The sequence below is a fragment of the Salmo trutta genome, chromosome 27 (genome assembly GCF_901001165.1).
Source record: "Salmo trutta chromosome 27, fSalTru1.1, whole genome shotgun sequence".
Classification (NCBI taxonomy): domain Eukaryota; kingdom Metazoa; phylum Chordata; class Actinopteri; order Salmoniformes; family Salmonidae; genus Salmo; species Salmo trutta.
In genome coordinates, this window is record NC_042983.1 from 19,608,915 (window position 1) to 19,629,689 (window position 20,775).

The 20,775-nt window shown below is 42.4% G+C and overlaps 1 protein-coding gene across 2 annotated transcripts in view; it reads right to left on the reverse strand.

The window, feature by feature from the left end:
• Window positions 1-20,775, reverse strand: part of LOC115164534 (anthrax toxin receptor 1) — a 55,292-nt gene that overhangs the window by 17,976 nt on the left and 16,541 nt on the right. Inside the window, exons 5-13 of one of the 2 annotated variants that reach the window (XM_029717123.1) lie at window positions 18,035-18,106; window positions 17,761-17,832; window positions 16,774-16,855; window positions 16,566-16,599; window positions 16,328-16,407; window positions 10,983-11,051; window positions 10,777-10,857; window positions 9,657-9,717; window positions 8,892-8,990 (exon numbers count right to left, since the gene is read on the reverse strand). In XM_029717123.1, the coding sequence (XP_029572983.1) occupies window positions 8,892-8,990; window positions 9,657-9,717; window positions 10,777-10,857; window positions 10,983-11,051; window positions 16,328-16,407; window positions 16,566-16,599; window positions 16,774-16,855; window positions 17,761-17,832; window positions 18,035-18,106 (650 nt within the window). Of the gene's footprint in view, window positions 1-8,891; window positions 8,991-9,656; window positions 9,718-10,776; window positions 10,858-10,982; window positions 11,052-16,327; window positions 16,408-16,565; window positions 16,600-16,773; window positions 16,856-17,760; window positions 17,833-18,034; window positions 18,217-20,775 lie in introns of those variants that run through there. The other variant, XM_029717122.1, reaches the window with a different exon arrangement.

Consider the following 20,775-nt stretch of genomic DNA (forward strand, 5'->3'; position numbering starts at 1 on the left):
TTTTATTTTCAATAAATTAGCAAATAAAATAAAAAAACATGTTTTCACTTTGTCGTATGTGGTATTGTGTGTAGGATGCACAATGCACATCCAACCCGGAAGCCAGCCACACCAATGTGTCGGAGGAAACACCGTACACCTGGTCAGCGTGCACTGCACCCGGCCCGACACAGGAGTTGCTAGTGTGCGATGAGACAAGGATATCCCTGCCGGCCAAACCCTCCCCAGCCTGGACGATGCTGGGCCAATTGTGCGCCACCCCATGGGTCTCCCGGTCATGGCCAGCTGCGACAGAGCCTGGGCTCGAACCCAGAATGTCTGGTGGCGCAGTTGTCTAAGGTACTGCATCGCAGTGCTGGCTGTGCCACCAGAGATTCTGGGTTCGAGCCCAGGCTTTGTCACAGCTGGCCACGACCGGGAGACCCATGGGGTATGAATACTTTCTGAAGGCACTGTATATCATGTCCCAAATCTCTCTTCAACTGATGTCTGGAGTTCATTGACTAATGATCATGAAATGACATCATCTTATTGGATTTTCGGTATTGGACTGTGACATGATTAGTCATCACAACAGAGAGCAGTTGTAATTTCTCTTGATGGTAACTCATTTAACATACCAACCTAATATAATACAGAGATGCTTAAGGACCATAGTTCAATACCCTAGTCCTGACACGTACACCCATTTGACAGAGCAGAGACAAAGACAATGATTAAAAGCCTTAATTTTTAAAGAGAACCTCTTTCTGTGTCCAACTAATGAAATGTTGGAAAACAGATCCAGTGAGCATGGTCATCGCCCAAGACTGCCTGTTTATCCTGGCTCAGGGTTAACATACCCCTGCACTGAGGAAATCAACATGAGAGCTCCACAGCAAACGGATGACCGCTCCTCTCCTCTCCAGTAACACCCTGCAGGACGGAGGGGAGGAATTGGGACCAGGAGGAGATCAATACTGCAGGCTGCCAAGCTGAGCTCAGAGCCAACACAAACTCAGCCAGATATCCCATTCAGAGTTCAACTCAGCGGTCACCCACCTTATACTAAGCTATCAAAGGGGACCGAGATAGCTGAGGGCCTCTTTTAAGACAGAAAGACTGGTTGACTGGCTGACTATAACGGACTCTCTGGTCCCTCTCTCAGGTGAAGGGTTCTAACATTTAATACCATAGGGATCTAGATGCTGCCGTCAACAGCTTTGCTTCATGTCACAACACTTTATTACACAGTTTACTCTGTGCGCATGATAAAAGGTAATGTAAAGATTTACTACTGAGTGCAGACATGTGCCCACTGTTAAAGCTTACTCAATAAATTACCAGAAATTACAGCCAAATGTTATTGGTCACATACACATATTTAATAGACGTTATTACAGGTGTAGCGAAAATCTGGTGTTCCTAGCTCCAACAGTGCAGACCAGCCTATTTAACCAATACTGAGACAACATGACATTAACATGACATTGCTTCTGAGAATACAATAACATAGCTGTACTGCTGTCTGTCAAGTAAGATTTGTGGAGGACTATACAATCCCAATAAAATTATGATTACTCCGGTTACTGGGCATTTCTAAAGAATAAAGTCTTATCACGTCACAAGGGGTGGATTCTCATCTTTAATACAGTGCCAGTGTAACCGATGTCGAATGGCTAGCTAGTTAGCGGTGGTGCGCGCTAATAGCGTTTCAATCGGTGACGCCACTAGCTCTGAGACCTTGAATTAGTTGCTTTTGTGGAGCGATGGGTAACGATGCTTCGTGGGTGTCAGTTGTTGATGTGTGCAGAGGGTCCCTGGTTCGAGCCAAGGTAGGGGCGAGGAGATGGACGGAAGCTATACTGTTACACCTTCGGAAAGTATTCAGGCCCCTTGACTTTTTCCACATTTTGTTATGTTACTGCCTTATTCTAAAATTGATTAAATAAATACAAATACTCTGCAATCCACACACTATATGGCATAATGACAAAGTGAAACAGGTTTTTAGGAATGTTTGCGTATGTATTAACAATAAAAACAGAAATACCTTATTTACATACAGTTGAAGTCGGACGTATACATGCACCTTAGCCAAATACATTTAAACTCAGTTTTTCACAAATACAGACATTTAATCCTTGTAAAAAATTCCCTGTCTGTCACGTCCTGGCCAGTATAAGGGTTAATTGTTATTGTAGTTTGGTCAGGACGTGGCAGAGGGTATTTGGTTTATGTGGTTCGGGGTGGTGGTTTTTCTAAAAAGGGCATTTGATTTATGTATTCCGGGGTTTTTGGGCACTGTTCCTTGTTTATGTAATTCTATGTTTAGTCTAGGTAATCTGTTTCTATGTTGAGTTAATTGGGGTGGACTTCCAATTGAAGGCAGCTGTTTGGTGTTGCCTTTGATTGGAAGTCCTATATTAGTTGGGTGTGTTTGTCTGTGTATTTGTGAGAGATTGTTTCTTGTTTAGTGTGTGTGAGCCTAACAGGACTGTCTAGTAATCGTGAGTTCGTTTTGTTATTTTGTATGTTCATTTTTGAGTTTATTAAATGTTCAAAATGAACTATCTCAACTCTGCTGCATATTGGTCCTCTTTTTCCGACGATGATTTCGCAATATCGTCTGACGACGACAACGAAATCCCTGACACTGTCTTAGATCAGTTAGGATCACCACTTTATTTTATGAATGTGAAATGTCAGAATAATAGTAGAGAGAATGATTTATTTCAGTTTTTATTTCTTTCATCACATTCCAGTTGGTCAGAAGTACATATACTCAATTAGTACTTGGTAGCATTGCCTTTAAATTGTTTAATAACTTGGGTCAAACGTGTTGGGTAGCCTTCCACAAGCTTCCCACAATAAGTTGGGCCCATTCATCCTGACAGAGCTGGTGTAACTGAGTCATGTTTGTAGGCCTTGCCCGCACACACTTTTTCAGTTCTGCCCACAAATGTTCTATAGGATTGAGGTCAGGGCTTTGTGATGGCCACTGAAATACCTTGACTTTGTTGTCCAACCTGTTAGGGCTAGGGAGCAGTATTTTCACGGCCGGATGAAAAACGTACCCAATTTAAACAGGTTACTACTCTGGCCCAGAAAATAGAATATGCATATTATTAGTGGATTTGGATAGAAAACACTCTGAAGTTTCTAAAACTGTTTGAATGGTGTCTGTGAGTATAACAGAACTCATATGGCAGGCAAAAACCTGAGAAAAATTGAATCAGGAAGTGGGAGAAATTAGAAATGTAGTTTTTCTTTTGAATCCCTTGAAAAACACATAGGATTTACGTTGCACCTCCTAACTCTTCCATTGGCTGTCAACAATCTTTAGGAACTGGTTTCATCCATCACCTGTTACTGGGCAGAAAATTGTGTCTCAGTCAATCACTGGCCAGTCTGAGGACAGGTATCTTATGACGCGTGTGCATTTGACTTCGTTGTTTTTAATTTTTCTTCTGGGATGAACACCTATTGCCCGGTTGTAAAATTATCACAATTTTACGTTAAAAAATACCCTAAAGGATTGATTGTAAACATCGTTTGACGTGTTTCTACAAACGGTAATGGAACTTTTGACCATTTCGTCTATGGATTTGCGTCCACGCCACATGGCATTGTAAAGTGTTCTGGATGGGTCAACAAAACGGACGTATTTAGACATAAATTATGGACTTTGCAGAACAAATGAACATTTCTTGTGGAAGGGGGTGCACTTCCGAGTGCATTCCGCCGAAGATCAGCAAAGGTAAGAAAATATTTTTTGAACATATTTTTAGAGATTTGTCGACGCCGTGGTTGTAGGCTAACTGTATAGCTTAGCATTGAAGGCTAAGTTCTGTACTCAGAATATTGAACAATGTGCTTTTTCCGTAAAGTTATTTTGAAATCTGACAGAGTGGTTGCATAAAGGAGTAGATTATCTCTAATTCTTTAAATAATTGTTATACATTTTGTCAACGTTAATGAGTTCTTCTGTAAATTAAATGTGCCTATTCACCGGCGGTTATGGGGAGAAAACATTTTCTGAACGTCACGCACCAATGTAGAAATTGGGTTTTTGGATATAAATATGAACTTGATCCAACACAAAATGCATGTATTGTCTAACATGATGTCCTAGGAGTGTCATCTGATGAAGATTGTCAAAGGTTAGTGCTTAATTTTAGCTGTATATCTGGTTTTGTGACGGCTATCCGTGCTTGGAAAATGGCTTTTTTTTGTTGCTAAGGTGCTATGCTAAAATAAGCTAATGTTTTGCTTTCAATGTAAAGCCTTTTTGAAATCAGACAATGTGATTGGATTAACGAGTAGAGTATCTTTAAAATGCCGTATAATACTTGAATTTTAATTTTGAGATTGTTTTTGGGGGAATTTCGCGCCGTGCTATCTCACTGGTTGTTGTCCAACCAATCCCTTTAGCGGGATTGTATCTCGAAGGGGTCCTCAAGAGCCATTTTGCCACAACTTTGGAAGTATGCTTGGGGTCATTGTCCATTTGGAAGACCCATTTGCGACCAAGTTTTAACTTCTTGACTGATGTCTTGGGATGTTGCTTCAATATATACACATAATTTTCCATCCTCATGATGCCATCTATTTTGTGAAGTGCACCAGTCCCTCCTGCAGCAAAGCACCCCCACAACATGATGCTGCCACCCCCATACTTCATGGTTGGGATGGTGTTCTTCGGCTTGCAAGCCTCCCTCTTTTTCCTCCAAACATAACGATGGTCATTATGGCCAAACAGTTCTATTTTTGTTTCATCAGACCAGAAGACATTTCTCCAAAAAGTACGATCTTTGTCCTCATGTACAGTTGCAAACCGTAGTCTGGCTTTTATTGTGGAGGTTTTGGAGCAGCGTCTTCTTCCTTGCTGAGCAGCCTTTCAGGTTATGTTGATATAGGACTCGTTTTATTGTGGATATAGATACTTTGTACCTGTTTCCTCCAGCATCTTCACAAGGTCCTTTGCTGTTGTTCTAGGATTGATTTGCATTTTTCACACCAAAGTACGTTTATCTCTAGGAGACAGAATGCGTCTCCTTCCTGAGCGGTACGATGGCTGCGTGGTCCCATGGTGTTAACACTTGCGTACTATTGTTTGTACAGATGAACGTGGTACCTTCAGGCGTTTGGAAATTGCTATCAAGGATGAACCAGACTTGTGGTGGTTTACAATTGTTTTTCTGAGGTCTTGGCTGATTTCTTTAGATTTTTCCATGATGTCAAGCAAAGAGGCCCTGAGTTTGAAGGTAGGCCTTGAAATACATCCACAGGTACACCTCCAATTGACTCAAATTATGTCAATTAGCCTATCAGAAGCTTCTAAAGCCATGACATCATTTTATGGAATTTTCCAACCAGTCCAGAGCTTCCGGCGAGGGTCCCCAGTCCAGAGCTTCCGGCGATGGTCCCCAGTCCAGAGCTTCCGGCGAGGGTCCCCAGTCCAGAGCTTCCGGCGACGGTCTGTTACCAGTCCAGAGCTTCCGGCGACGTTTCACAGTCCAGAGCTTCCGGCAACGTTTCACAGTCCGGAACCTCCAACGACGGTCCACAATCCGGAACCTCCTGAGACGGTCCACAGTCCGGAACCTCTTGAGACGGTCCAAGGCCCAGAACCTCTTGAGACGGCCCACGGCCCGGAACCTCCTGAGACAGCCCACGGCCCGGTACCTCCTGTGACGGCCCACGGTCCGGAACCTCCTGAGACGGCCCACGGTCCGGAACCTCCTGAGATGGTCATCGGTTCAGGACCTCCAGCTTCAAGACCAGAGTCTTCCCCTGCGCCGATGCTCAGTTTAAGCACGGCGTCCAGTCCAGCTTCAAGGCCAGAGTCTTCCTCTGCGTTGGTGCCCAGTCCAGGCACAGTGTTCAGCCTGGGTCCATGGCTGGACCCGCAGGATGAGCGGGTTCTTCGGCCCGCACCAGAGCCGCCACCAAAGCTGGCGGATCAGAGGGATGCGCAGGTTCTTCGTCCTGCACCAGAGCCGCCTCCAATGCTGGTGGATCCGCAGGATGAGAGGATTCTTCGTCCTGCACCAGAGCTGCCACCGACACTAGACACCCCCCCAACCCTCCCTTTTTTGTTTCAGGTTTTGCGGTCGGAGTCCGCACCTTTTGGGGGGAGGGGGGGGGTACTGTCACGTCCTGACCATAGAAAGCTCTTATTTTCTATGATAGAGTAGGTCAGGGTGTGACAGGGGGTTTTTCTAGTTATTATTTTCTATGTGGGGTTCTAGTTTAGTTTTTCTATGTTTGGGTGATTTGTATGATTCACAATTAGAAGCAGTTGGTAATCATTGTCTCTAATTGGGGATCATACTTAAGTAGCTTGTTTTTCACTTGGGGGTTATGGGATATTCTTTATGTGTAGTTGCATTGTAGTCACGGTTCATTTATTCTTTATTTTGTTTTGTATTTTTCTAAAGTTTCAGTTTCTAATAAATTATGTGGAACGCTACTCACGCGGCGCCTTGGTCCGATTATTATGACGAACGTGACAGCTGGCCATCGGGCCAAACTGAGCAATCAGGGGAGAAGGGCCTTTGTCAGGGAGGTGACCAAGAACCCGATGGTCCTTTATGGTAGAGTGGCCAGACGGAACCCACTCCTCAGTAAAAGGCACATGACAGCCTGCTTGAAGTTTTCCAAAAGGCACTTGAAGACTCTCAGACCATGAGAAACAAGATTCTCTGGTCTGACGAAACCAAGATTGAAGTCTTTGGCCTGAATGCCAAGCGTCACGTCTGGAAAAAACCTGGTACCATCCTTACGGTGAAGCATGGTGGTGGCAGCATCATGCTGTGGGGATGTTTTTCAGCAGCATGTACTGGGAGATTATCGAGGGAAAGATGAACGGAGCAAAGTACAGAGAGATCCTTGATGAAAACCTGCTCCAGAGCGCTCAGGACCTCAGACTGAGGCGATGGTTCATCTTCCAAGAGGACAACGGCCCTAACCACACAGCCAAGACAATGCAGGAGTGGCTTCGGGACAAGTCTCTGAATGTCCTTGAGTGGCCCAGCCAGAGCCCGGACTTGAACCTGATCAAACATCTCTGGAGAGATCTGAAAATAGCTGTGCAGCAACGCTCCCCATCCAGCCTGACAGAGCTTGAGAGGATCTTCAGAGAAGAATGAGAGAAACTCCCCAATTACAGGTGTGCCAAGCAAGTAGCATCATACCCAAGAAGACTCGATGCTGTAATCACTGCCAAAGGTGCTTCAACAAAGTACTGAGTAAAGGGTCTGAATACTTATTATAAATTAGCAACATTTTCTAAAAACCTGTTTTTATTTGTCATTATGGGGTATTGTGTGTAGATTGCTGAGGAAAATAAATGATTTCATAAATTTTAGAATAAGGCTCTAACGCAACAAAATGTGGAGGTCAAGGGGTCTGAATACTCTCTGAAGGCACTGTATCTCCAAGATGATGCTCACTGGAGCCATCAGGGCAGCATCTGTCACAGGGAGGAAGGAATGCTCCCGACGTCTCTTCACTGCCAAAGCTCGGAGGGCCTGTATCTGCTGCTGCTGCTTTTCCTGGAGACATGGACTCAGACATTCAGTTGCTGAACACATGTAGCTACACATTGCTCCTTTCCTACGAGGGCTGGAGCCTTTGGAGAATATGGAGAGGCGGTAGAGGAGTGGTGGTGTCTGTGGTGATGGTCAAGGGGTGCATTAGGAGTTCTGCAGATTATAGAAGAGCGCAACGTGGAATGATTGGAATCAATCAAATGAGGCCAATGACACTCAACCACAAGAAACAATGAGCCAACAGTGGCCATTTAGAGATGGCACCTGCTGTGTCTGAAATGACTGAGCTGTTTAGGGGTAAACATGTTCTACTGGACAGTTGGTACACATATCTTTGGGTTTACATCTGAAAGAAGGGATGGAGGAGGGAAATAAACAAAGAGGTGGTGTATCCTTTTTTCCTAAATGTTTTCCATGTCTTCCGCTTGGGGAGTTGGATGTTTAATTACATACAAACAATTTACATTCTGGGTCACCGTAAACCGTTCTCTTCAACACTAATTCAGAATAGAAGACATTTGTTAGCAGTCCTCAGGTCATTCCTGCTAAGTAGCACCATACTGTAAAAGGTATAAAACCGTAATATTGAACGCAGCTGAAGACTGTACTTTGATCTGCTATCACATTCCATAGATTAAATTCTTCATGGCCATTCAGATCTTTAGAATGAAGGCCAATAACTTAGAATGGAAATCAACTTTATGCCTATTTATTTGCTCCAGACCCTGTCCTGACATTCAGCTGTTGAGGGTATAAATCACTTCCGGCCTAAACATCCCCTCATCCCCTTCCTCTCAGGCCCAGATTATATTTTCTCTTTGTTTGTAATTAGAGCATGCCCTCCCACAGCTATATGTTGGCATGCATCAGAGGGGGCTGGTTTCACACATCCATTAAGCCACTTCAAGACCACAGGGGGAACTTGGATGTGCCTCCAGGGCTTTTCCCCAGACTGCCTTGTGTGTGCTACTGTTTCCCTTTATCTTCTAGCTCTGGCACAGTCCCAGGCCGTTAAAGTACAAATGTACCCTTTAAAATCAAAAAACAGTAATACCAGAAACAAATGGCATAGGCGCTTATTTGGGCATAGAGAACCCCTACTGATCTCCTGAACGTCACTTTTGGGAAGCATTATGAGACATCAATAAGAAAACATAGACTTTTACTGTGTCTAACTCATAACACCACGTCTGTCATACATTTCCTGAGCAGTTTTACTCTTACAGCTGCAGTAAATACGACTTTGTGTGTCCTATTGCATGATTAGCAAATTCTTTACGCATTATAAACATGTATTTAAAACAAACAGAACACAGGTCCACTGTTTATTAGTTTTGAAGTTGGTGCTCCACTTACTCTTGGTGAGTGTGTCGTTGATTCGGAAACTGCACAGGACCTTATGGACATTCCGAGCATGGAGGAAGCCATTTCCTCTCACCACCACCTGGAACGTTTCTAGAGAGGGAAGAGAGAAACACAATGACTGAGGAGGCATACAGCCAGTTAGAGTGTAAAACTGAACTGAATTTGTCACACCATGTGTTCAAGCTAACATCTGAGTCTATCATCCCAGCATCTCACACTCTGGTCACATTCAGCCAACAAACTCTAAACCACCATGCCCTGACCATAGTGGTTGTTGAAGATAAACGATTTATCTGAATGCCTTAAGAATTGAGATTTTGCAGTCAATGAGACTTTAACTGCAGTTGTCCAGACATTTGGGGATTTAGTGGCTCTCTGGAGCCAATACCACATAACGCAGAAAACATGAAGCGTAAATACTTATTTTTACAGTGAGGAAAGTGGTGGGTTGTAAGACTGTAGAATGGACAATGACGACAGCATTACACATCAGATAAAAGAGAGAAAGCAATTATGTGTGTCCTTAGTACAGTAGTTTTGTTGGGACAAGGTCCAGGTTGAATCGTTCATGACAAAAGAATTTGTTGCTACTGTGTGTAGGAGATAATTACTGCACACCAGTCTGCTGGCCCCGCCAAGTCAGATTGGTTTTCACGTCCTGTTGTGCGCTCCAATATGAGGGGGCCTTTAAATGTCTGATTAAATTATCTGAGAGGCCAGAGAGGATAAATATGGGTCAGAGGTCTATACACTTACCTCCTGCACAGATACTGGAGGGTTCCACTGCCAGGATCTCAATACAGGACTTCTTTAAGATCTGTGGGAGTAAGAGAGACATGTGGGCTTTGGGCCAAGGTCTGGCTTGTTACAGAGCGTTGTGTGTTGCTTTATTGAGGGTATTGGTTTAATAATATAATCCATATACTCCTTTTACTGGGAATTACAGTATCAGTGTGTACCTGTGCACCTCATTTATAGGGTCTGCTTAATGTCTCCTGTTCTCCTCTCTGTGCTCCTCTCTGTTCTTGTGTTCTGGGTGTACGTCTCTCTCTATACCCCCACTGTTCAGAGAAAGTATGTGTTGTAAGCCTGAAAATCGGTTTGATTTACTGAATGCTGTCCTTCTTCATTGAGTCTGAGCCAGCAGCTTTCAGCATGCTGTTAATGGGCTCCAGATGCCAGTCAACTTGTCTGACTGACCTCTAGCTCTGTTAGAGGAACTCAGTGCCCGGGCGACAATGGCCTCTCCACGACTCTCCTTTTCTTTCATTCCTCCGCTATTGAAATAGTTTGAGCGGATACAAAAATATAAGTCAATACCTTTGAGGTGGAAGCTATAATGAATGAATGCATACACTTTGATCCTGTTTGGGTAGACTCCACTAGCTTGGATCAAAAGCTGGGAAGTCAGAGTCACAGCAGGATTTCCTGAAATTCTGTTTCTGGTGAGTTTTGATGGATAGAATATTTCTGTTTATTGTTTTCTTTAATCCTATTCTCCTTTGTTTCCTATTTGATTAATGTGTTAATGGATTTAGATATGTACTGCAGTGAGAAGTTTTGAACACAATCTCTGGATGGATGGTGCAGTGTACATTAAAGATGCTGTTATTCTAGCCTTCCCACTGGGCACAGATGTCAGTTTTTGGTTAAGGTATCTTCCAAAAATGTCACAATAACATTTGATTTAGATTACAAGTTGGATGAAAAAAATATGAAATTTCCTTACCTTAATGACTTTTTGCAAATTCAATCAGTTTTTACATTGATTCAACCTTATCACGTATAATTTTTGGTTGTTGAAATGACGTGGAAACAACATTGAGTTTTTGCCCAGTGGGTTCCTTGTGTTAGTCGTCAAGTCTGAACCTCTTACCGAATCAATGACCCCCTGCAGTGCTTCAAAGCCGTCATTCACTGGGAAGACATGGTCCTTGCTATCAGCAATCGTTGCCAGCTGAGGAAGAAAAAAAGTGTCTTACAGTTCTACACACCCACCAACCTCTTTTCCAAATTACGTTTGAGATGCAGTTTGAGACCAAGTCAAATCAGAGCACAATGAAGCAAGATGCGTCAACACACCTGTGTCTCATTGAAGTCCTTCACCCCCACGCAGTATACTGAGGCACCCAGACTCCGCGATCGGTTGGCCTGACAGGTATTCACAGAGGAGAAAAAACAGTAGACTGTCGACACCTGGAACCTATTAAAGCACTGCATTGCAGTGGATCAATCAAAACACAAACACTGATAACACTCCAGATAACACTTTTTTTCTAAGACTGTAGCTATCTAGAACCTAAAAGGGTTATTCGGCTGTCCCCATAGGAGAACCCTTTGAAGAACTATTTTTGGTTCCAGCCGAAGAACCCTTTTGGGAAACTTTTTTTTCTGAGAGTGTACTCTGGACACTGATGTGTAGATTTGACAAATAGCTAAGAGCATTGACCTCTGGCTGACTGATATTCAATATCGTTTCTAAAAAGAATTAGACGTTGAAGGAAACCCTTTATTGGCTATAGCCTGTAGACTAGAGCCAATAGAGCCCATGAGCCAAATGTTACATTTCATGAACATCTGAAAGAAGCTACAGAGCTAAGCTGACAATATTATTCAATATGAGTGACAGGAAGTTTCAAACTATTGTTGCAAGGCTCCTTGTTCAGGGTAAGTGACACTTTCCCCACACATTTTGAAAGCTACTGAGAGAGATATCAGCCTCACTTCATCAATGTCTGAGTGTCTGGCCTTGCTGTCTGCATGTGTCCAGGGGTGTTTGGAAGTGATTAAAAAGCCCCAGCTTTGCACCCCTGCTGCACCTGCACTCCCAATCCCAGCCCAATCTGGGGGGGTAAATCATTGGTTCCTTTTGCAGATGTGTGGCGAATGTCTGGGCCTTTTTAATTCACCGGGCAGATGGGAGATATAAATCTGACAGACGCTTTGACCTCCTTTCCCTTCTCTGAAAAGAGGGGATCAAAGTGTTACTGAGGTGATGTACAGTATATGGTGCTGGTGTTTGATCTGTGACCACATGTCACGTCCTGACCAGTATAAGGGGTTATTTGTTATTGCAGTTTGGTCAGGACGTGGCAGGGGGTGTTTGTTTTATGTGGTTCGGGGTTTGTTGGGCTATGTTCTTGTTAGTTTATTTCTATGTTAGTTCTAGTCTTTCTATTTCTATGTTGAGTTAATGGGGTTGACCTTCAATTTAAAGCAGCTGCTCCTCGTTGCTTCTAATTGAAGGTCTTATTTAAGAGGGGTGTTTTTTCTATGGGATTTGTAGGTAGTTGTCTCCTGTTTTGTGTCTGTGCACCTGACAGGACTGTTTAGTGTTGTTTTGTATACGTGGTTCTTTTGTTTTTCCTTCTTTTAATAAAAATAAAGAAGATGAGTATATACACGTTCCCACTGCACCTTGATCTAATCCTTGTGACACCACAGGAGTGCAAGTTCTGTTTACAATTTGTGGTTTGTCTCCCACTCTCTCTCTCTCTCTCTCTCTCTCTCTCCCTCTCAATTAAATAAAATTCAAAGGGCTTTATTGGCATGAGAAACATATGTTTACATTGCCAAAGCAAGTGAAATAGATAATGAACAAAAGTGAAATAAACAATCAAAAATAAACAGTATTACACTCACAAAAATTCCAAAGGAATAGAGACATTTACGATGAACAAATAGTTAAAGTACAAAAGGGAAAATAAATAAACATAAATATGGGTTGTATTTACGATGGTGTTTGTTCTTCACTGGTTGCCCTTTTCTTGTGGCAACAGGTCAAAAATATTGCTGCTGTGATGGCACACTGTGGTATTTCACCCAATAGATATGGGAGTTTATCAAAATTGGATTTGTTTTTCGAGTTCTTTGTGGGTCTGTAATCTGAGGGAAATATGTGTCTCTAATATGGTCATACATTTGGCAGGAGGTTAGGAAGAGCAGCTCAGTTCCCAACTCATTTTGTGGGCAGTGTGCGCATAGACTGTCTTGTCTTGAGAGCCAGGTCTGCCTACGGCAGCCTATCTCAATAGCAAGGCTATGCTCACTGAGTCTGTACATCATTTTGGGTCAGTCACTGTGTACTCTCTGTTTAGGGCCAAATAGCGTTCTGGTTTTCTCTGTTTTTTTTGTTAATTCATTCCAATGTGTCAAGTAATTATCTTTTTGTTTTCTCATGATTTGATTGTGTGTGTTGCTGTCCTGCGGCTCGGTTTGTGTTTATGAACAGAGCCCTAGGACCAGCTTGCTTAGGGAACTCTTCTCCAGGTTCATCTCTCTGTAGGTGATGGCTTTGTTATGAAGGTTTGGGAATAACTTCCTTTTAGGTGGTTGTAGAATTTAACGGCTCTTTTCTGGATTTTGATAAAAAGCGGGTATCGGCCTAATTCTGCTCTGCATACATTATTTGGTGTTTTACGTTGTACACTGAGTATGTTTTTTCAGAATTATGCATGCAGAGTCCCATTTTGTGAATTATTGGTTGGTGAGCGGACCCCAGACCTCACAACTATAAAGGGCAATGGTTCTATAATTGATTCAAGTATTTTTGGCCAGATCCTAACTGGTATGTAAAATGTTTTGTTCCTTTCGATGGTGTAGAAGGCCCTTCTTGCCTTGTCTATCAGATCGTTCACAGCTTTGTGGAACCTGTGGCGCAGATGCTTAGGCTGTGGCATGTACAGTTTTTTGTGTGCTCTAGGGCAATGGAGTCTAGATGGAATTTTTTGGAACACCATTATTTTTGTCTTACTGAGATTTACTGTCAGGGACCAGGTCTGACAGAATCTGTGCAGAAGATCCCTCCTTGGTTGGGGAGAGAAGCACCAGATCATCAGCAAACAGTAGACATTTTACTTCAGATACTAGTAGGGTGAGGCCAGGTGCTGCAGACTCTTCTAATGCCCTTGCCAATTTGTTGGGGCTCAAGCTGCATCCCTGTCTCACCCCACAGCCCTGTGGAAAGAAATGTGTTTTTTCCAATTTTAATCACACACTTGTTTGTGTACATGGATTTTATAATGTGGTATGTTTTTCCCCCAACACAGATTTCCATCAATGTGTATAGCATACCCTCATTCCAAATTGTGTCAAAAGCTTTTTTGAAATCAATAAAGCATGAGAAGACTTTGCCTTTGTTTTGGTCTCTTTGTTTGTCAATTAGGGTGTGCAGGGTGAATACGTGGTCTGTTGTACCATAAATAGGTAAAAAGCCAATTTGACATTTGCTCAGTACATTGTTTTCACTGAGGGAATGTATGATAATGAAAATGCAGAGAATTTTCCCAAGCTTGCTGTTGACGCATATCCCACGGTAGTTATTGGGGTCAGATTTATCTGGTTCATCCTTGATAGCAATTTCCAAACACCTGAAGGTACCACGTTCATCTGTAAAAACAATAGTATGCAAGTATAAACACCATGGGACCACGCAGCCATCATACTGCTCAGGAAGAAGATGCATTCTGTCTCCTAGAGATGAACGTACTTTGGTGCGAAAAGTGCAAATCAATCCCAGAACAACAGCAAAGGACCTTGTGAAGATGCTGGAGGAAACAGGTACAAAGTATCTATATCCACAGTAAAACAAGTCCTATATCAACATAACCTGAAAGGCCGCTCAGCAAGGAAGAACCCACTGCTCCAAAACTGCCATAAAAATAGCCGGACTACGGTTTGCAACTGCACATGGGGACAAAGATCGTACTTTTTGGAGAACTGTCCTCTGGTCTGATGAAACAAAAATAGAAATGTTTGGCCATAATGACCATCGTTATGTTTGGAGGAAAAGGGGGGAGGCTTGCAAGCCGAAGAACTCCATCCCAACCGTGAAGCATGGGGGTGGCAGCATCATGTTGTGGGGGTGTTTTGCTGTAGGAGGGACTGGTGCACTTCACAAAATAGATGGCATCATGAGGATGGAAAATTATGTGGATTTATTGAAGCAACATCTCAAGACATCAGTCAGGAAGTTAAAGCTTGGTCGCAAATGGGTCTTCCAAATGGACAATGACCCCAAGCATACTTCCAAAGTTGTGACAAAATGGCTTAATGATAACAAAGTCAAGGTATTGGAGTGGCCATCACAAAGACTTGACCTCAATCCTATAGAAAATCTGTTGGCAGAACTGAAAAAGCATGTGCGAGCAAGGAGGCCTACAAACCTGACTCAGTTACACCAGCTCTGTCAGGAGGAATGGGCCAAAATTCACCCAACTTATTGTGGGAAGCTTGTGTAAAGCTATCCAACACGTTTGACCCAAGTTAAACAATTTAAAGACAATGCTACCAATTAATAATTGAGTGCATGTAAACTTCTGACCCACTGGGAATGTGATGAAAGAAATAAAAGCTGAAATAAATCATTCTCTCTACTATTATTCTGACATTTCACATTCTTAAAATAAAGTGGTGATCTTAACTGATCTAAAACAGGGAATTATTTACAAGGATTAAATGTCAAGAATTGTGTAAAACTGAGTTTAAATGTACTTGGCTAAGGTGTATGTAAACTTCTGACTTCAACTGTAGATGTTTGTCCCCCTGTGTGCTGAGAGTGTCAGGTTCTTGTCCAGTTCTGGCATTTAGGTCGTCACAGAGAAGTACATGTCCCTGGGCCTGGAAATGGTTGATCTCCCCATCTAGGTTGGAGAATCTGTTATTGTTAAAGTATGGGGATTCTATTGGGGGGGATATACACTACCGTTCAAAAGTTTGGGGTCACTTAGAAATGTCCTTGTTTTTGAAAGAAAAGCCCACTTTTCATCCATTAAAATAACATCAAATTGATCAGAAATACAGTGTAGACATTGTTAATGTTGTAAATGACTATTGTAGCTGGAAACGGCTGATTTTTTATGGAATAAATACATACAGCTGAAGTTGGAAGTTAACATACTAAAAAACAAATTTCATGTATGTTTTCATGGAAAACAAGGACATTTCTAAGTGACCCCAAACTTTTGAACGGTAGTGTAGGTAGCACACGAGGCCATTTTTCTCTGTTGAGATCATTTCCATATGAATTTCTAGCCAGATGTAAAGTTTTCCTGTTTTGACTAATTTAATAGAGTGGGTTAGGTCTGCTCTATACAAAATGAGCATACCCCTTGAGTCTCTTCCCTGTTTCACACCTGGTAGTTTGGTGGATTTGACTACCAACTCTCTGTAACCTAGAGGGCAACTCATGGGTCAGTCTCATCTATACCATGTTTCCTGTAGGATTACAATGTCTGTATTTTCAATTTATTTGATGAAGTCTGGGTTCCTGCTCGTTAGGCCAAAGGCAGATGCCCTCAGACCTCTCTCTTTCTTTCTCTCTCTTTCTCTTCACACAATTAAATACAGTTCAATTCAAAGAGCTTTATTGGCAGGGGAAACATATGTTTACATTGCCAAAGCAAATGGAATAGACAGCTTGTGCTTACCTCCCTCTCAGCATAGTAGAAGAGGTCCTCATGCAGCTCCCCATCTGTGAGAGCGATAATGACACTTGCGGTACGGTATCCTATAAACAGACACAAAACCTTTGATTCAGATCTAAATGCTGCCACAGAGCTATTCAAATAATAATAATGATAGACAAACAGATATACTTGAGAAACTAATATATGATGCAAGACGTATAACAGAAATACATTTCAATATTATTATTGAACTACACACCTTCAGAGTTTCCATAGTATATCTGCTCACTGGCCTGTAAAAGAAGAGGAATGGATTGAAAAAGGACACTGGCTAAATCTGTCCTGTGAGTAAAGCAACTATTCATACTGATACAGGTGCCATTTTGTTTCTGAACCATGGTCTTTGTTCTTGAGCCAGAGTGGAGATAGATTACAGCTCAGAGCTAAGCTAAAAGCAGACAGCTCACCCTCTGGATGCCTTCGTGCATAAAGGTGTCTCCACCTGGAAGTACCCTCTGGAGCTCCTCCAGACCTTTTCGAATCTGCTCCCTGAGCAAGCAGACCAAAAGACAGATGAGAGGGCAGTACATACTCATCATGTATCACCCCTCACCCTGCAGAAGTCCCTGTCTCATTGATATAACTGCAGCTATAAAGCTATGAAAATCGTAAATTGCAAGACATTAAAGAAGTAGCTATAGGTATTGATGTAAATAGAGTCATCATAGTGATACATGTGGTTGATGTGCTACTATTAAATCATACTGTCAAACTAAAACACTGGGTACAGCATTAAACTGCATGCATGCATGCCCGTAATCTTGAATGACAAGCGAGTCACTTTCAACCCTAAAAATAGAACTGTGCATTAATATTTAACAGATTTTATTTTTTACTGTTTTCTTGTGAAATTCAATCTTCTCCCTAAACTAAAAGCAGTCACAGACAGATATGAAATGACAAAGACAATTGTTTTTAATAAGCACAGAAACAATTTATTTACTGAAGTGGCATTCCATTTCAGAGAGTAGTGATGGGCTTTGTGTGTGCTTCAGGTATTAAAAGATCTATTGCCACAGGACACTGTCCAGCAGAGAGTAAGGAAATGAGTCTTGTGTAAAAGGAGATAGCAGGAAGACCATAAACATTACAAAAGTTTCAGTGCCTGTGTGGAAACTGTGCCTGAAGAAAGATTAGACACATATGCAACACATGATATATTATAAGCCACATGCTGAAGCATACAGTTTGCCAAGGGATTGACAGCATTGTCAGTTGAGCTCAATGTGAGGGTATTGTGATTTTTTTTATGTCTCTAATTCAATGAAACAAATCCTGCATGTTTATCTGGTTTCTGGGTTCTTGATAATCAACTCAGTTCAGAATCAGCAAATAGCTGACATCTTGGGCAGACGTAATACCTTTATCCTAAGAAAAAAAGATGGTTCCTTTACCTGTCCTCTGTAAGCCGCATCAAAATCCTTCCCTCAGTAGAGAACACAATGAAGGACATGCGCAGCTGTGGACTGGAGAGAAATGAACAATACCCAGACCATTTATATTAATGTTATCTCTGTTGTCAGTACACTAACAATCACAACAAGCAATGAAATACATCATACCCACACCATGTGTGGTTAATGGTTAATATTTGTGTTTATATTGAATTTATCTAAAGTTTATATTCATTACAGGGCCTTTAAACAATGTGGGACAAAGTATTCTCACCTTAAGAACTTGTGAACAAGATGTTCCACAAAGTGATAGATTTCAACCCAGTGTTGCTGCACACTCCCAGATCTGCGAAGTGAGATGACATGTTGATGAGGAGTTTGCATAACAGTCTGGATGTCACGTCCGGACCATGGTAGAGTAGGTCAGGGCGTGACTGGGGGGTTAATCTAGTTTATATTTTCTATGTGGGGTTCTAGTTTAGTTTTTCTATGTTTGGGTGATTTGTATGATTCCCAATTAGAGGCAGCTGGTAATCGTTGTCTCTATTTGGGGATCATACTTAAGTAGCATGTTTTCCACTTGTGGGTTATGGGATAATGTGTTTGTGTAGTTGCATTGTTGTCACGGTTCGTTTATTCTTTATTGTTTTGTATTTTTTCTAAGTTTCACTTTCTAATAAATTATGTGGAACGCTGCGCCTTGGTCCGATCATTCCAACGAACGTGACACTGGAGGAAATTGAGAGGTTAAGGTACCTGATTGTGAAAGGGAGTCAGGGGGGTCGAATTGTACTTTGTCTGTAGGAAGGCAGCGTCTGCCGTTAAACATTTTCACTGTTATGTGGATCCTTCTCTACAGTCAAAGAGTGTTTGACACAAAGGCTTGAATGTGCATCAAATATGCACACCAAACCTTTGCACTTCCTACAATATTTTCTGTAAGCAACTAACAGATTTCTACTTAACTTTGTGCTACTTCTTCTGCACATCATGCTGTATCCCCACCTAGTGTACACGCTTCATCCTATCCAACTATTACAGTTTGTGATGTTTCTTGGCTGCATGCAGTCTTTCCCTGCCTGTGTGTAATTGTTATACAGTTCCTCAAGCTGTCTGGCTCCATTACTGTAGCAACACTCCGGCCTGTATGCTCTTCCTACCAGAAAATGACGACATAGCTTTGGAAGCACACATTCCATTTGAACACGTAACCTTGGTTGAAGAGCTACAGTGTACAGTAGTGTATAACTCTGGATTTATTAGATAGTTGCCATCTTTGGACTGCCCCAAAGATATGATGCTGATGCAGAGCAGTGACATCATTCTTCTCAGATTACTTTCCATGTTTTTATAATGCAGCCCCAGTAATGATCTTAGTGTTATTTGAGTCAGGTAAATGATCAGTCATAATACCTGCAATACCGATCAACAGTTTTTCTTTATTTTTACTATTTTCTACAGTGTAGAAAAATAAAGACATCAAAACTATGAAATAACACATATGGAATCATGTGGTAACCAAAAGAAGTGTTAAACAAAGGGAAAAAATATTTGAGATTCTTCAAAGTAACCACCCTTTGCCTTGATGACAGCTTTGCACACTCTTGGCATTTTCTCAACCAGCTTCATGAGGTAGTCACCTGGAATGTATGTGAATTAACAGGTGTGCCTTGTTCATTTGTGGAATTTCTTTCCTTAATGCGTTTGGGCCAATCAGTTAAGTTGCGACAAGGTAGGGTGGTATACAGAAGATAGTCCTATTTGGTAAAATACCAAATCCATATTATGGCAAGAACAGCTCAAATAAGCAAAGAGAAATGACAGTCCATTACTTTTAGACATGAAGGTCAGTCAATCTGGAAAATTTCAATAACTTTGAAAGTTTCTTCAATTGCAGTCGTAAAAACCATCAAGCGCTATAATGTAACTGGCTCTCATGAGGACCGCCACATGAAAGGAAGACCCAGAGTTACATTTGCTGCAGAGGATACGTTCATTAGAGTTACCAGCCTCAGAAATTGCAGCCCAAATAAATGTTTCACAGAGTTCAAGTAACAGACACATCTCAACATCAACTGTTCAGAGTAGACTGTGTGAATCAGGCCTTCAGTCCACTTGGGTTGTGCTGTGGCGGAGATCTTTATGGGCTATACTCGGCCTTGTCTCAGGATGGTAAGTTGGTGGTTGAAGATATCCCTCTAGTGGTGTGGAGGCTGTGCTTTGGCAAAGTGGGTGGGGTTATATCCTGCCTGTTTGGCCCTGTCTGGGGGTATCGTCGGATGGGGCCACAGTGTCTCCTGACCCCTCCTGTCTCAGCCTCCAGTATTTATGCTGTAGTAGTTTGTGTCGGGGGGCTAGGTTCAGTCTGTTATATCTGGAGTATTTCTCCTGTCTTATCCGGTGACCTGTGTGATTTTAAGTATGCCCTCTCTAATTCTCTCTTTCTCTCTCTTTCTTACTTTCTCTCTCTCGGAGGACCTGAGCCCTAGGACCATGCCTCGGGACTGCCTGGCTTGATGACTCCTTGCTGTCACCAATCCACCTGGCCGTACTGCTGCTCCGGTTTCAGCTGTTCTGCCTGCGGCTGTGGAACCCTGACCTGTTCACCGGACGTGCTACCTGTCCCAGACCTGCTGTTTTCAATGCTCTAGAGACAGCAGGAACGGTAGAGATACTCTGAATGATCGGCTATGAAAAGCCAACTGACATTTACTCCTGAGGTGCTGACCTGTTGCACCCTCGACAACCACTGTGATTATTATTATTTGACCCTGCTGGTCATCTATGAACATTTGAACATCTTGGCCATGTTCTATTATAATCTCCACCCGGCACAGTCAGAAGAGGACTGGCCACCCCTCATAGCCTGGTTTCTTTCTAGGTTTCTTCCTAGGTTCTAGCCTTTCTAGGGAGTTTTTCCTAGCCACCGTGCTTCTACACCTGCATTGCTTGCTTTTTAGGGTTTTAGGCTGGGTTTCTGCACAGCACTTTGACATATCAGCTGATGTAAGAAGG